The 13,862-nt window shown below is 45.2% G+C and overlaps 1 protein-coding gene across 3 annotated transcripts in view; it reads right to left on the reverse strand.

The window, feature by feature from the left end:
- The window catches only part of sptbn5 (spectrin, beta, non-erythrocytic 5), an 89,805-nt gene that overhangs the window by 4,040 nt on the left and 71,903 nt on the right, over window positions 1-13,862 (reverse strand). For all 3 annotated transcript variants that reach the window (XM_030044087.1, XM_030044086.1, XM_030044088.1), the window contains exons 62-72: window positions 13,311-13,515; window positions 12,381-12,560; window positions 11,659-11,814; window positions 10,944-11,161; window positions 10,198-10,387; window positions 9,920-10,096; window positions 7,746-7,853; window positions 6,050-7,000; window positions 4,653-4,721; window positions 4,037-4,120; window positions 581-672 (exon numbers count right to left, since the gene is read on the reverse strand). In XM_030044087.1, coding sequence (XP_029899947.1) covers window positions 581-672; window positions 4,037-4,120; window positions 4,653-4,721; window positions 6,050-7,000; window positions 7,746-7,853; window positions 9,920-10,096; window positions 10,198-10,387; window positions 10,944-11,161; window positions 11,659-11,814; window positions 12,381-12,560; window positions 13,311-13,515 — 2,430 coding nt within the window. The remainder of the gene's footprint in view (window positions 1-580; window positions 673-4,036; window positions 4,121-4,652; window positions 4,722-6,049; window positions 7,001-7,745; window positions 7,854-9,919; window positions 10,097-10,197; window positions 10,388-10,943; window positions 11,162-11,658; window positions 11,815-12,380; window positions 12,561-13,310; window positions 13,516-13,862) is intronic.

The raw sequence follows: 13,862 nt of genomic DNA on the forward strand, positions 1-13,862 counted from the left end.
TCAACAGATAACAGGGAGGATGGAGTTGATAACTAAGGGATAATTCATGTTGTGCATTAGAACCCTTTAACACACACACACACACACACACACACACACAGAGACGTCACAGTGGATTGGGTTAGGGTTGAAACAGGGAGAGATAATTGTGGCACCCAGGAGGAGAATCTGTTGTGATTCCTGCAGCCGATGTGGATCTAAATAAAAGCAAATAATCATTACCAACTCGTTTGACAGAGACATTTCATTATGATTCTGGATGTTTCCTTTTAGTTCCCTTCTTTTTTCTTTTTATCAAATAAACTGCCACAGAATTACAACGAAGGATGTTGAAAGATGAAGAGAGAAAGAGAAAAAAGCAGTAACAGATACTGCTTTTTTCTCTTTCTCTCTTCATCTTTCAACATCCTTCTGTTTTCCTGTTTCATCCTGATCTCTCCTTGAAAGCTGCTGGAGAAATAAACATTATTATTATTATTATTATTATTATTATTATAATCAGAAAATGTTTTACTCCAGAGGTTAAGGGCCAGCTCAGAGCAAATAGAGCTCATGACGTTCCCCACGCTGCGTGACTCACATCAGTTTGAAGGTGTTCTCCTTCCTCCTGGAGAACGGGTTCTCCTTACACACAGCTCCAGACACGTGGATAGGGGGCCACCTAGAGGACCTCTGTGGTAACACACACACACACACACACACACCTTTTCAGTGTCATCCAGTTACTTCATGAATGATCCCATTACATTCCAGCAGATATAAAACAAAAAGAGGCTGTTTTCCTTCATTATTATTATTATTATTATTATTATTCAACACGAAGCTAAATAAAGACTTGTTTTGTTTTATTTTATTAATTTGGTTTTATGTTGTAATTCATTCATAATTTATTTATGTATTTATCTGGCATAAACATTATTATTATTATTATTATTATTATTATTATTATTATTATTATTATTATCAGAAAATCTGTACAGGTGTAATTTAAAAATAATTTATGTGCTATATTATATACAGCTCATCTCTCATAACAGCCTGATATGTTTGGTGCTCTGAAAACCTGTTTTATACCTGTGAGCACTGACTCTTCACTATTCTGAACCGGCCAGTAGGGGGCGCAAACGACGAGCCACAGCTTCAGTTTGGAGTCTTGTTTAGTTTTTTCAGTTCTTTCTGGTCACGCCCTGTTTCCACAGACTGAAAGGCTGGCGTATGTTTCGGGACACGTTAAGGCTGATTTATGCTCGGGGCACGGTGTCTGGACGGCAGGCCACACACACACACACACACACACACACACACACACACACACACACACACACACACAGGAAAGGAAGAAAGGAAACAAGGAGAAGAGAGGAAACGAGGAGGAGAGGAGAGGAAACAAGGACAGGACAGAAAAGGAAACAAGCAGTGGAGGGGAGATGAAATGAGGAGAAGAGAGGAGAGGAAACGAGGAGAGGAGAAAAAGGAAATGAGGAGAGGAAACAAGGAGAGGACAAGAGAGGAAACCAAGAGAGGAGAGGAGATGAAACAAGGAAATAAGGGAGGGAGGGGAGAGGAAACAAGAAGAGGAGAGAAGGGAACAAAAAAGATTGGAAGGAGATGCGAAGGTGGAAAAGGAAAGAGCAGAGGAGCAGCAGAGAGGAGGAAGGAAGGATGGAGGAGAGAAAGAGGACAGAAACGAGTTAACAGCAAGAAGAGGAGAAAGGGAAGGAAAAAAGAAAGTAAAAGAACAAAAGGTAGGAAAAGAGCGGAGAGAGGAGGAGAAGAAAGAGTAGAGAGGAGGAGGAGAGGAGAGGAGGACAGAAGATAGAGGAAGGAAAGGAAAGGAAAGGAAAGGAAAGGAGGTAACGAGTGAGGACAGTTTCAGAAAGGAAAGAGGAGAAAATAATGCTAATAGTAAGAAAAATAAACACACACACACACACACACACCTGGTGGAGCTCTGCTCTGTACTGAGTTCACTCTTCTAGTTGAGTCAAATGATACATATGAGTCAGTTTTGAAGTGTCTGTACAGCTTTTATTTTGAAATATTTGTTATGATGACTGTAAAAGGAAAGAGGACGTACACAGGTGCGTGTGAAAGGGTACAAAGATTAGTTTTGTACTTCTGTTCAGTTTAAAATGCCTTTGGGTTGAGTTTTGTGCTCAGTGTTGCTGTTTAACATGCAAAGTAAAGGAGTGACAGATCAGAAAGTGATGGAGCTTGGAGCAGCCGAGCTGAGGTCTGAGGGCTATACACTCGCTCTCAATCTGGATTTACAGTAAATACAAGATTCCAACTGGGAAAAAACAATAATTACAAGTAGGACATGAGGGATCTTTTTTTTTGGCATGATGAATTGTGGAAGTGTGTCAACACAGGCAGCAAACATGGCAGCAAATCCACTGAGGTTGGCAGTCCAAGATTATAAATATCAAAATTATCAGTTACATTCGCACTAATAGAGTCTGCTGCGCTCATGGAAAAAAAAAAGAAAAAGAAGAAGAAGAAGAAGAAGAAGAAAAAAAACAAGTTTTGTTTGTGGTTGAATTTAAATTCATGCATCATTTTATTTTGGAGGCAGGCGCTCCAGCGAGTGGACTGTGAACGCGTCCAAGTTGTAGCAACAAGACGTCGACCTGTTCCTCTGCCGCTTCCAATGTAGGATGTGCAGCCTCGCACACGCACACGCACACACACACACACACACACACACACACACACACACACACACACACACACACTGCGGTGTTGTTACATGTCAGTTTCTGCTGTTTGGAAGTTTTTACCCAAAAGCTTCCTCTTCTTCTACTCTCAGAGATGGTTCTTCAAAATGCTGAAGAACCTCTTTATTTAGGGGCTGGTTCTCCACACACTCTCTGTGGTTCTTTAAAGTGCTAATGGTTCTTCATGTTTATTGGAGTTATTTGGTGCTAACAATTCTTTTCCTTGTGGATTAATGTGCAGATTATTTCCTCAGTGAATGGATTAATGTGCAGATTATTTCCTCAGTGAATGGATTAATGTCTCGCTCTATAAACCATCAGAAAACATTTTTAATAGCTCGTCTGGAACCCAGTGAAGGAACAAGGAACGTGGAGAACCGGCCAACAAACATGTTCATGTTGGTTTTCAACCTGCACACAGTCATCTGATTTAAAACACTCAGAGAAGCTTTTATTCTGAAAAATCACTGAGGAGCCCTTTAATTGCTCATTGTAATCACACAGTCTGCTTGCAGTGCTCATTCTGGGTCTTTCCATACATGAAGATATACACAGTAAATACGGCAAAATGCAGTTTCTTGGCTGATTAATTTTCTTACTTTACCTGAAGTGGGAAAAAGGCACAAACTGTTTCATGCTCAGATTATTTTACTGTAGGCCCCAAATATGCTGTGCATTTCCAATTTCTACTTTGGACTGAGTGAATTCATCATATTTATTTATTTATTGTACTAAGCTACCAGATGCTTAAATGTCCTCCAGGATCAGTAAAGTATCTGGAAAGTATCTACTTATATACATAGGCTGTTTATTTATATTTATTATATATATACTATTTATATTTATATTTACATACGCTGTTTATATTTATTTATATATACTGTTTATACTTATATTCTATATTCTATATACACTTATATTCTATATTTACACTTCTTTTTTTACCTTGCTTTATTCATTTATTTAGGCTTATACCGGGACCTGAGTGCTAATTTCGTACCACTAACATGTAAATGTGAGCTGGTATGACAATAAAGTTCCTTGAATCCTTGAATCTATCTAGGAATCTGACGACATGTTTCCCTCCTATATATTTTGTTTTTGTTTTTTGTTTTTTTATTTTTCCTTCAGAGACGCCGGTCTGACCTCTGTGCTCTCGTCCTTTCAGAGCCACAAAAAGAGCCTAAAAACTAACTCAACAACTTTTTTTTTTATTATTATTATTTTTTAAACCACCTCTACATTTTAAAATCACACTTTTTTCTTTTCCTTTAGCAGGTTTGAGCTGGTTTTAGCAGGTTTGAGCTGGCCGGTCTCACCTTGGCGGCGGCCGTCCGGTCTTTGAACAGGTGGAGTGTTTCCCCCTCCAGAGCGGCGTACACACTCTCCCAGTGCTCCTGACCCTGCAAACACCCCGACACACACACAGCCACAACACACACTCGTCACATGCCTGCTGACACGTGAGGGACATGCAGCCAGTACATATATATCTATATGTTGTATAGCGCCAAAGATCTCCATGTTACTGAGTGATTCAGTCTCATATTCAGGTTTCAAATCTTGTTTTTCTTTAAACGAGATGAAAAATCTGCCCACTGAGGTGAGATAATCCCACTTGTTTCCAGAATTTTCTTGAATCAAGCGTCATTTTCTTGATCTGAATCTTGACCAGTGGTTCTCAGACGTTTTTCCCATAATGTTCCCTCTCTGAAATGTTTTTAAGCCCCTCCCTCCCGCCGACCAGAGCAAAAACCAAACGTCCAGGTGGCCGAGCTCCATCAGTGTGAACCACCACCTTCAGCTCCTGTTTGCCTTCATTCCTGGGAAATCTCTGGCTCACCAAAGATAATTTAATTTAAGATGCAAGGATTTTTTTTTTTTTTTTGTTACATTCCAGCAGCTGCGTGAACACACCTGTGTGACATCACTCACCTTGTTTCCTCCCTGTTTCAGCTTGATCTCCAGCATGCCATCCATCCTGAGAGGCAGCCCTGCAGTCACCTGGACAACAGACAGACAGACAGGCAGACAGAGAGAGACAGACAGGGAGAGAGAGACAGACAGACAGACAGAGAGAGAGACAGACAGGGAGAGAGAGACAGACAGAGAGACAGAGAGAGAGACAGGGAGACAGACAGACAGACAGGGAGGCAGACAGGGAGACAGACAGACAGAGAGAGAGACAGAAAGAGAGAGAAAGACGGACAGGGAGACAGGGAGAGAGAGACAGACAGGGAGACAGACAGAGAGAGAGAGAAAGACAGACAGGGAGAGAGAGAGACAGACAAACAGACAGAGAAACAGACAGAGAGACAGACAAACAGAGAGAGAAAGAGAGAGAGAGAGAGAGAGACAGACAGACAGACAGAGAGACAGACAAATAGACAGAGACAGACAGACAGACAGGGAGACAGAGACAGATAGGGAGGGAGAGAGAGACAGACAGAAAGACAGACAGACAGAGAAACAGACAGGGAGACAGACAGACAGACAGACAGAGAGACAGACAGGGAGACAGACAGACAGAGAGAGAGACAGAGACAGGGAGACAGAGACAGATAGACAGGGAGGGAGACAGACAGACAGGGAGACAGACAGACAGAGAGACAGACAGGGAGACAGACAGACAGAGAGACAGACAGGCTCAGTCAGGGTATATAATAATTCAGGATCGTCCCTCTGCAGTCCCACATCAGTATCTAAGGATTCATCCAACAAGGAAAAGGGTTAGGAAAGGACATGGGACGTTTTTTTTTTTCCACTATTCAACTGCAGCCTCTGATCCTCTTCAGGGAGAGGGGGGGGGCAGGAAGCAGCGGGGCTGATGGGAATTGTAGTCTTAACGTGGAGAGGCACAAGCACTGAAAACAGCATCAGTGTGAAATCTCACTGGTTTAAACCAGCGACTGCAGAGCTAAGATGCTGATGATTTTAGTCTGCTGGAGATTTCACTGAACCTTTATGATGAAAATGTCATCTTACAGGCTGAGTGGATGAAATTCAACTTGACTGCTAAAAACTGCATGTCGGGTTATTTGAGTAATTAGCATAATGAGCCAATTAATCGCCAAAAAGTGGAAATGGTTATAATTTAGCTTCTACATAACCTGGAAAGGTGATCTAAGAGTCTAAACCCACGTTTGTGATGTGCAGAAATCCATCCATTACCACGGGGCAGCCAAGCAGCTTTTCCTCATTAGCATAATTAATATAAATTATGTAAAATTTAGGTCAAAATCAGGAAGTGGATATATGTTCCTGTGTTTTCATAGGAAACGAAACGTCTGGGTTTCCAGCATGGAGCTTGAACTCTGACTGACAGGTCTTACCTCGGGCATGGAGTCAGTCCGGCTCCTCGGCTCCTCTTTCACATCGTCCGACTTTCTCTGTAGGTGAGGAGGGGACGGGGGAGGCTCTCTCATTGGAGGAGCACAGTCAGGTGACCGGGTGTCCTCCTCCCTGATTGCTGTAACAGGAGGCGAGCCAGGAGCTGCAGAGTCAGGAAGATCCGGCTGTTTCTGCTCCGCTGATGATTTAGTGAGATGTTTCCTTACCGGAGGAGCAGGTGTTTCTGTGATCGGTGGGGGTGGCGGTTCAGTCGGAGCAACAAGCTTTCTGATTGGTGGAGGTGAGTCAGGTGGGCTGGAAGGTGCCTGTGGTGGGTTGGAGGGCTGTGATGGGGCGGGTTCAGTGGGACGTCCTACATTTTGCTCTTTGAGGGAGATTCTGGGCTTTGGAGCCAGCGGTTTGGGCGGTTTGGCTGTGGCGGGACGGTCTAACTCAGGTGAGGCGGAGGGGGAGGGGGGAGGTTTGGAAGACGACAAGGAGAAGAAAGAGGGTCGAGGTGAGACGGGAGGTTTAGATTCGGGGTTAGACGGTTGGGTTTGGCTCCTCCAGGACTTCCCAGCAGGGCCGGGAGCCTCTCCTTCCTCTTCGTTCTCCCACTTCACAAACCTCCTCCTGCTGCTGCTGCTGCTGGACCTCCGAGAGCCGGCAGAGAGAGACGGGCTGGGAGGAGGGCTGGTGGCGGGGGTGAGACCGGTCGCCAGCTGTCTCTCTGTTCTCTCGGCCGCCTGTCGGTCTGCCGTGGCCCGCCTGCTCGTTCGGGCCGCCTGCCTGCCGCCGCTGACTCGACGGGCGACGGGTTTAGAAGGAGACCAAGGGGCAGGTGGAGCCTTGGGATCTGACGGCTTCCTCTTCAGGGAGGAGACTCTCGCCGGAGGCTTCCTGTCTGGAGCCTCCTTGTCATCGTCACCATGACGACCGAGTCTCTTCTCCCTCTGAACAATAAAAGGAAAATTTAACGTAAAATCTGAGAGAGGAAAGAGTTTGTGGTGTGCTCCCTGTGGCAAGGTTATGAAGATAGTTTTGAAGTTTTGTTTGAAAATTCAGGTTAAAACTCAGGTCCAGTTAAAGGCCTGTCATCAACTCCCTGACAAAAGAGCGCACTCTGTTCTCCTTGAAGTATTATGGAGGTTAATGTGATTTCAAAGTATATCCCCCTAAATCACTATCTTAGTATGACAGCTCATTAGGGCCATTGTAGGGAGAAAAAAAATGATGGAGCCAGGGGAGGTGGGCTAATTTCCGAGATTAAATTTATAAATTTACAAGAAAAAACTCACAAATTTATAAGAAAACAAAACTCGAAAATGATAAAGTCACAAATTTGCGAGTATCTGCAATCTGCTGATTCTGGGCTCAAATCAGCAGGATCTCCTTGTTCCTGAATCCCATATCAAAGCAGAATCTGCTGAGGGGATCAGCTGCAGGCCTGAGACACGGCCAGCAGGGGGCAGCACATGTGGAGCCACAGCCTAAAAAAATATAAGAAAAACTACTTTTCTGAGTTTTTTATTGTAAATTTGTGAGTTTTTTTCTAATAAATTTGACTAATCTGTGTTTTTTCTCAGAATAGTAACCTCCATCCCCCAGCGATGGAATATTTTTTCCCAGCTATGATCCTAATATGCCGTTGTAATCTTAGTGCCCCTGTTCCCTTACTCTGCGGTTCCTCCAGCCCACCTGTGTTTTCTTCTTCTGTAGTGTGATGAAGCGGTCGCTCTGCGCCTGTATCATGGCCTCCAGGTCCTCCTGCTTCTTCAGCAGCTCCAGGACATCAGACACCGAGTCCTGACACAAACACAACACACACATGCAGAAACACGTCTGATGGGTTTCTGGAAACGTCCTGGGAAGGTCCCAGAAGCTTCAAAGAAAAACGCGGCACTGCCATCCGTCTGAAACCATCTCACATTCAGAGTTTTAGAGTCACGTGGTCTACATTTACACCTCCTGGAGGAACCAATGGGTTTAGACCTAATGCACAGTCCTCCTGTGTGGTTTAGACCCATCTTAGTGCTCAGTGTAGTCTAGATCAGGCGTTTTCAACCAGTGGCCTGCAGCCCCTGATGGTCAGTGAAGGTATCACATGGAATTTTTCAAACACATTTCCATTTATTCCATGTACTTCTTGTTTGTGAATGATTCAATTTATTCAATTCATTTGACAAATATGTAAAATTTAGAAAAGTCGAGGTGACAAGGACAAATATCCGGTCCTCTGGAAGCCTCTGCTCATGTCAGAACATAGAAACAGAAGAGGCAGAGCTGGAGTGGACTCTCTGTGGGCCCTTTGTTCACAGCAAGTCAGTGTTTATAGGTGATTCCTGTTGCCATGGCAATAGCTGCAGCATTCAGCTGACGTCATGGCGTCAGCAGAGGAGTTAGTTTGAATAACCTGACTGAAAAGCCCATGGTGACGTTTCTCTGTCACGGCGTCGCAGCAACAACCAATTAAAATCATCTGCTGCTGATAAAGTTATTTCAAAACGATGCTGCTTATCAGAAGATAATTCAAGGCCTGTCTCAGGCTAACATTAATATTAGCTAATGAGATGGGAGCTACGCTGATCCTAATGATCTGTGCTGTTGTTGAAGAATGTTCTCCAGCAACATATCAGAGTCAACATTTAGTTATTAGAGGTCAGATCAGCTGCTGCTGCTTCACATTTCCTGTTCCAGTGTGAAGCTGCACAGGCTGAGGAGAACCTGAGGAGAATGTGAGGAGAACCTGAGGAGAATGTGAGGAGAGCCTGAGGAGAGCCTGAGGAGAACGTGAGGAGAACCTGAGGAGAGCCTGAGGAGAACGTGAGGAGAGCCTGAGGAGAACATGAGGAGAACCTGAGGAGAGCCTGAGGAAAGCCTGAGGATAACCTGGGGAGAACGTAAGGAGAATGTGAGGAGAATGTGAGGAGAGCCTGAGGAGAACCTGAGGAGAACATGAGGAGAACATGAGGAGAACGTGAGGAGAGCCTGAGGAGAACGTGAGGAGAGCCTGAGGAAAGCCTGAGGAGAACCTGAGGAGAACGTGAGGAGAGACGCTGCACACACTCACCTCAGCATTATTAACCTCACTGTTTTACTTATATAGGCCTTCTGCAATAATAAAATGCATTGTCACATATTCCAGTGTTTACATTACATACAAATTCACAGTAACCAACAGCAGCTACTCTTGTCAAAACCCAAAGAAGAAAGTCTGTAAAAGCAGAGCGGGCTCAACTGTGTCGAGGCCTAAATCAACAGAGAGCCGCACACTGTGGGGAATATAATGTTCATAACTAAAGGAGCAGCAGAAACAGTGTCATGCTAAAAGCCACTCTGAAATCCAGTTAGTGTGGAATAAAAATGATTTCCACTGTTCACTGAGAGACCAGTAGTTTGCAAGACAGGATAGTTTTGAAACTGGACTATAATTATTTAATTCAGATTTACTGCCCTCTTTATGAAGGGGAAGAACACAGGCAGTCTTCCAAACTGTAGGAATGATGCCAGACATGATGCTGAGATTGAAAATATGAGTTATACATTCAGAAATGAGCTAATTACAAATACAAATTCACACAGTCCCTTTTTTCCCCCCAGACTATAGGAATATAACAGAAATCTTACAGGTGACAGTGTGAAAGGTACGGTGCAGTTCTGCTCCCGACATAAACAAACTCTTCTGCCGATGCCGTGACATCAGCTGAATGTTTACAATATGCACCCAAAAAAATATCAATTACTGACCAGCATCTAAAAACAGCTGAGATTATACCAATGAAAAGACCTTTTTCTAATTGGACCTCGACTGAAGTAGAAGTAGAGTATTTTTACGGAGTTACTTCACAGCCCTGGTGAATCTCAGTCCTTACCCCGTAGTCCTCGGCTCTCAGCGAGCTCTCGTAGGAGCTGAGCCAGCGCTCCGCCTGCTCCAGCTCCTTCTGCAGGAGCAGGATCTCCAGATCCTCCTCATACAGCAACCTGGTGTCCTGCCACACCTGAGTGACCCGCGCCTCCAGCTCCTCCAGCTCCCGCAGACGCTCCTCCACCTGCAGGAGGAGGAACGTAGAGAAAACATTAGGCCTGGTCCACATGTGCTGTTGCAGGGACGGAGCCACGTTTCAGTCTGTGCTTTGTGCTTTTCCTTTACCTCCTGGCTCATGAAGCTGCCCTCCTCCACCAGGCGGCGCCCTTCACTTTTCACAGTCTGTGATTTGCAGAGCTGCCTGTCAATCTGCACCCGGTACTCCTCATGCTTTTTGATCAGCTGTTCCAGGTCAGCTCCCTCCCCTCCCTGCGCCTCCCCTTGCACCAGGGACAGCATCTCCCTCAGCCAGGCCCTTAACACACACACACACACACACACACACACACACACACACACACACACACCAGTCCACTTTAATACACCACAACGTCTGTCATATGCACCAAGAAATAAAATCCTATCCCAGCACTGTATAGCCAGCTTCCCACTGTGGTGCCTCCGTGAATGAGAGCTATACTCCAGCCAGACGGTGCTAACAGCCCGCAGCCTCAGTCTGCAAGAACAAACGGCATTTGCATTTCCACAGTCATGCTGACTCGGTGTGGTGAACGCGAGAGGGAAGAAGGAAACGAGTGGTTAAAGTCTGCAGAACCAGCACCGACTGACCAGAGCTGCTGCACTGACATCTGTGCTAAGCCAGTAAGTACAACACAATACTGTGGGCCAAACCAATATGGGTCAAATCTATGTTTACAGAGTTTTTGTCTGAATTTCAGTCCAATATATCTGAATACCTTGTTGGCAGTTCTACTCAGCACGGTCAGTTTGTTGCTGTGTTTTCACAGTGGCGGCTTTACAGGCTCTTCTCATTCTGTATCAGCACAAAGTAAAACCTGAGGGAAACCTACATGAGTTCGGTCCAGTGGGTTAGGTATCTGTGTACGGCTTCAGCCTGGCCCAGCCTGGCCCGGCGCCGGGCCGCCTTGTCCTGCAGGCCGGTCCAGCAGACCCCCACATCCTCCAGCCTCCCGTCCACAGCGGCCCGGGCCTGGGGCTGCCGTCTGCGCAGAGCCCTGCCCTCCTCCCTGCTCCTGGACACCTCCTCCGAAATCAACGCCAGGTCTCGCTGGGGACAGAGACAAGTCAGTGTAACTACAGGACGTCCTGAGTGAAGAAGCAAACCCTAGAAACACTGGCTGAGTTAGGAATCGCATATAAAGTAACTGTTGAACTGTTTCTCTATTTTCATCCTTGTATCGTGTACGGGTGAAGAACAAGCTGATAATGTTGCTTTACATATTCAAGAGATAGCTTTTATGGAGAGAAATAAACTGAAAATGGGTCAGACGACTTAACCATCATTTGTCAGCCTTGATGTAAAATCAGCTGTTCCAACGTTTACTCGGGGACTGCAAAGGTTTAGCCCACATTTTTCTATTGCCCAAGTGATGTGCCGAAGGCCCATAAGCCCATAAATGCTTCCTGCTGTGGTGTTTCCTCAGAGAAGCGAGCAGACCAGGGGGGTACATCCTCCCTCCATGTGCCCATAGAAACTACCAAACAAGAGGTTATTTCCTGCCTCCGTATCCCTTCAGAGGCGTAGAAGTCCAGGACATTTCCTACCTCCAGGGCCTCATGTTGTCTCAGCAGCGTCTGGATGGAGTGCAGGTCGTGGTCCGGGTCCTCCGAGTCCAGCACGGCCTCCTTCTCAGCCATCCAGGTCTTCAGCTCGTCTACGTCGTGGTTGAACTGGTGAACTTCCTTTGCTGAACGCAGATTCTGCAGCAGACAGGACTGAATCAGCGCCACCACCTGCAGAGCTGGCCCTAGACTTTATGGGGCCCTAAGCAGAATTCAATATGGGGGCCCACCACCTCGGTGCTGCCAATACAACTGACTTTTGTCAACGCTTAATCAATCACACACCCACTGATTATCCAGCACAGCCGTTATCAAGTTTATTCGTTGTGTAAGGAGTGAACTGAATATTGACCAGCAGATGGCGTTCTTGTGTTGTTTTATTTATCATCTTTTGTTTGCCCTGACATAGTTTTGACCTATATTGGCCCTCTACAGCTTCCTTAGTCAAATCTTTTTGTCTGTTGCTCAAAGTAAGGAGGGTCCCTAAAACAGTAAAACAGTAAGTCGGCTGGGCCTGGCAGAGCTTTTGGGGGCCCTCTGGTGGCCACGGGGGGCCCTAAGCAGGCACTTAGTTCACTTCTGCGTTGGTCCGGCCCTGATCACCTCAATCCTCTAACATGAAAGCCAGGTTCTGATGCATGCTGAGATATCTACATGAGATGTAAGTGTAGTGGTGAGAGAGGACGCGGGGACATGGGCTGAACCTGTTCTCTGGTCTTGATGGTGTCGTTGAGGTCGTCCCACAGTCGGCTGACGGCCTCCTCCCTCCTCTGGGCCGGTCCGGCCTGCTGCAGCCCCCGGCCCAGCTGCTGCACCGAGGCCAGCCGGCTCCGGCCCAGACCCGACATTTCACACACCAGAACCTCCAGCTTCTTCTGGAGCACCTGGAGAACCACAGAGACGAGTGAGGAGGATGATAAAGGAGGAAGAACACTGATACAGATAGCAAAATATTTTTTTACAAAGCTGTTGAATATTTTTCAATTTCTCAACCCTGAGGTTCCCAAGGTGCAGTGTACCTGTTGTCAACCATCCCATAGCCATCCGAATGTGAATCTTATTTTCACCATTGCAGAAAAAAATAACATTTTTTAATCACCATAGTACAACAGCGTATTAGTGCCATTGTAGGGAAAATAAAATTATAGAGCTCTTAGAGAGGTAACATTCTGAGAAAAAACTACGAATTTCCGAGATTAAAGCTGTAAATTTACAAGAGAAAAACAATTTGAAAATTCTGTGGTGATAAAGTCAAAAAATTGGCACAAAATCACTAGTGTTTTCTTGTTATCTAATTCAATCGTATAATACTATTTTATATAATAGTGTATGTATATAGTATATGTATAATATATTTATATTTATCATATATGTGTAAAACTATTGAGTTTTTTCTCATGAATTTGAGATTTTTTTCTTGTAAATTTACCACTTTAATCTGAGAATATCTGAGTTTCTTCCTCAGAAATTTACAATGTTAATCTCGGAAATTCTGGGTTTTTTTCTCGGTTCCGCACTTTATTTTATCCGATACGCCGCTGTGTCATAGAAATGCTCTACCTTAAGCTTGATTTTTTTAAATTTGTATTTTTATTTTTATTTTACTAGGGTTATCTACTCTTATCCAGACTCACCTCTACATCCTCCAGATCCTGTCCGCAGTCCTTGGACTCTGCCGCCACCTTCTTGGAGGTCAGCCATGTTTGTAGTTCTTTGGCTTCTCTCTCAAACACGTAGAGGCGGAGCTGGTCCTCCAGGGCGGCGCGGTGCGCGGCACAGAGGCGAAGCAGAGCTTGGTAATGTTCCAGGACGTCCGGGAGGGACTGAGCGACCAGGTGGCTGAGAAACAGACAGGAGAACTGAGACAGGCTCCTCATGACGAGAGGCTTCACAGTGGAATCAACATCATTCAGTGGTATTTACTGATTTTAGTGTTACGGCCTCAGGATGCATGATCGTCAAGATCTTAGAAGACAGATGTCCAACTAACATTCCTGAACAAACGTGGGTACCCGACTAAAACTGAAGACTAATTACAGGGTTTTTCCTGACTCAAATTGAGGCAGAGGTGGTACCATCCTGATCATACTTTTTACCACGGACCTTTTGGAGCACAGAGGAGATATGTTGCTCAAACACTCGGTATTTAGTGTTAGTGTATGTTTATGTGAACAATATGTTAAATT

This window comes from Myripristis murdjan, chromosome 22 (genome assembly GCF_902150065.1).
Source record: "Myripristis murdjan chromosome 22, fMyrMur1.1, whole genome shotgun sequence".
NCBI classification, from domain to species: Eukaryota; Metazoa; Chordata; class Actinopteri; order Holocentriformes; family Holocentridae; genus Myripristis; species Myripristis murdjan.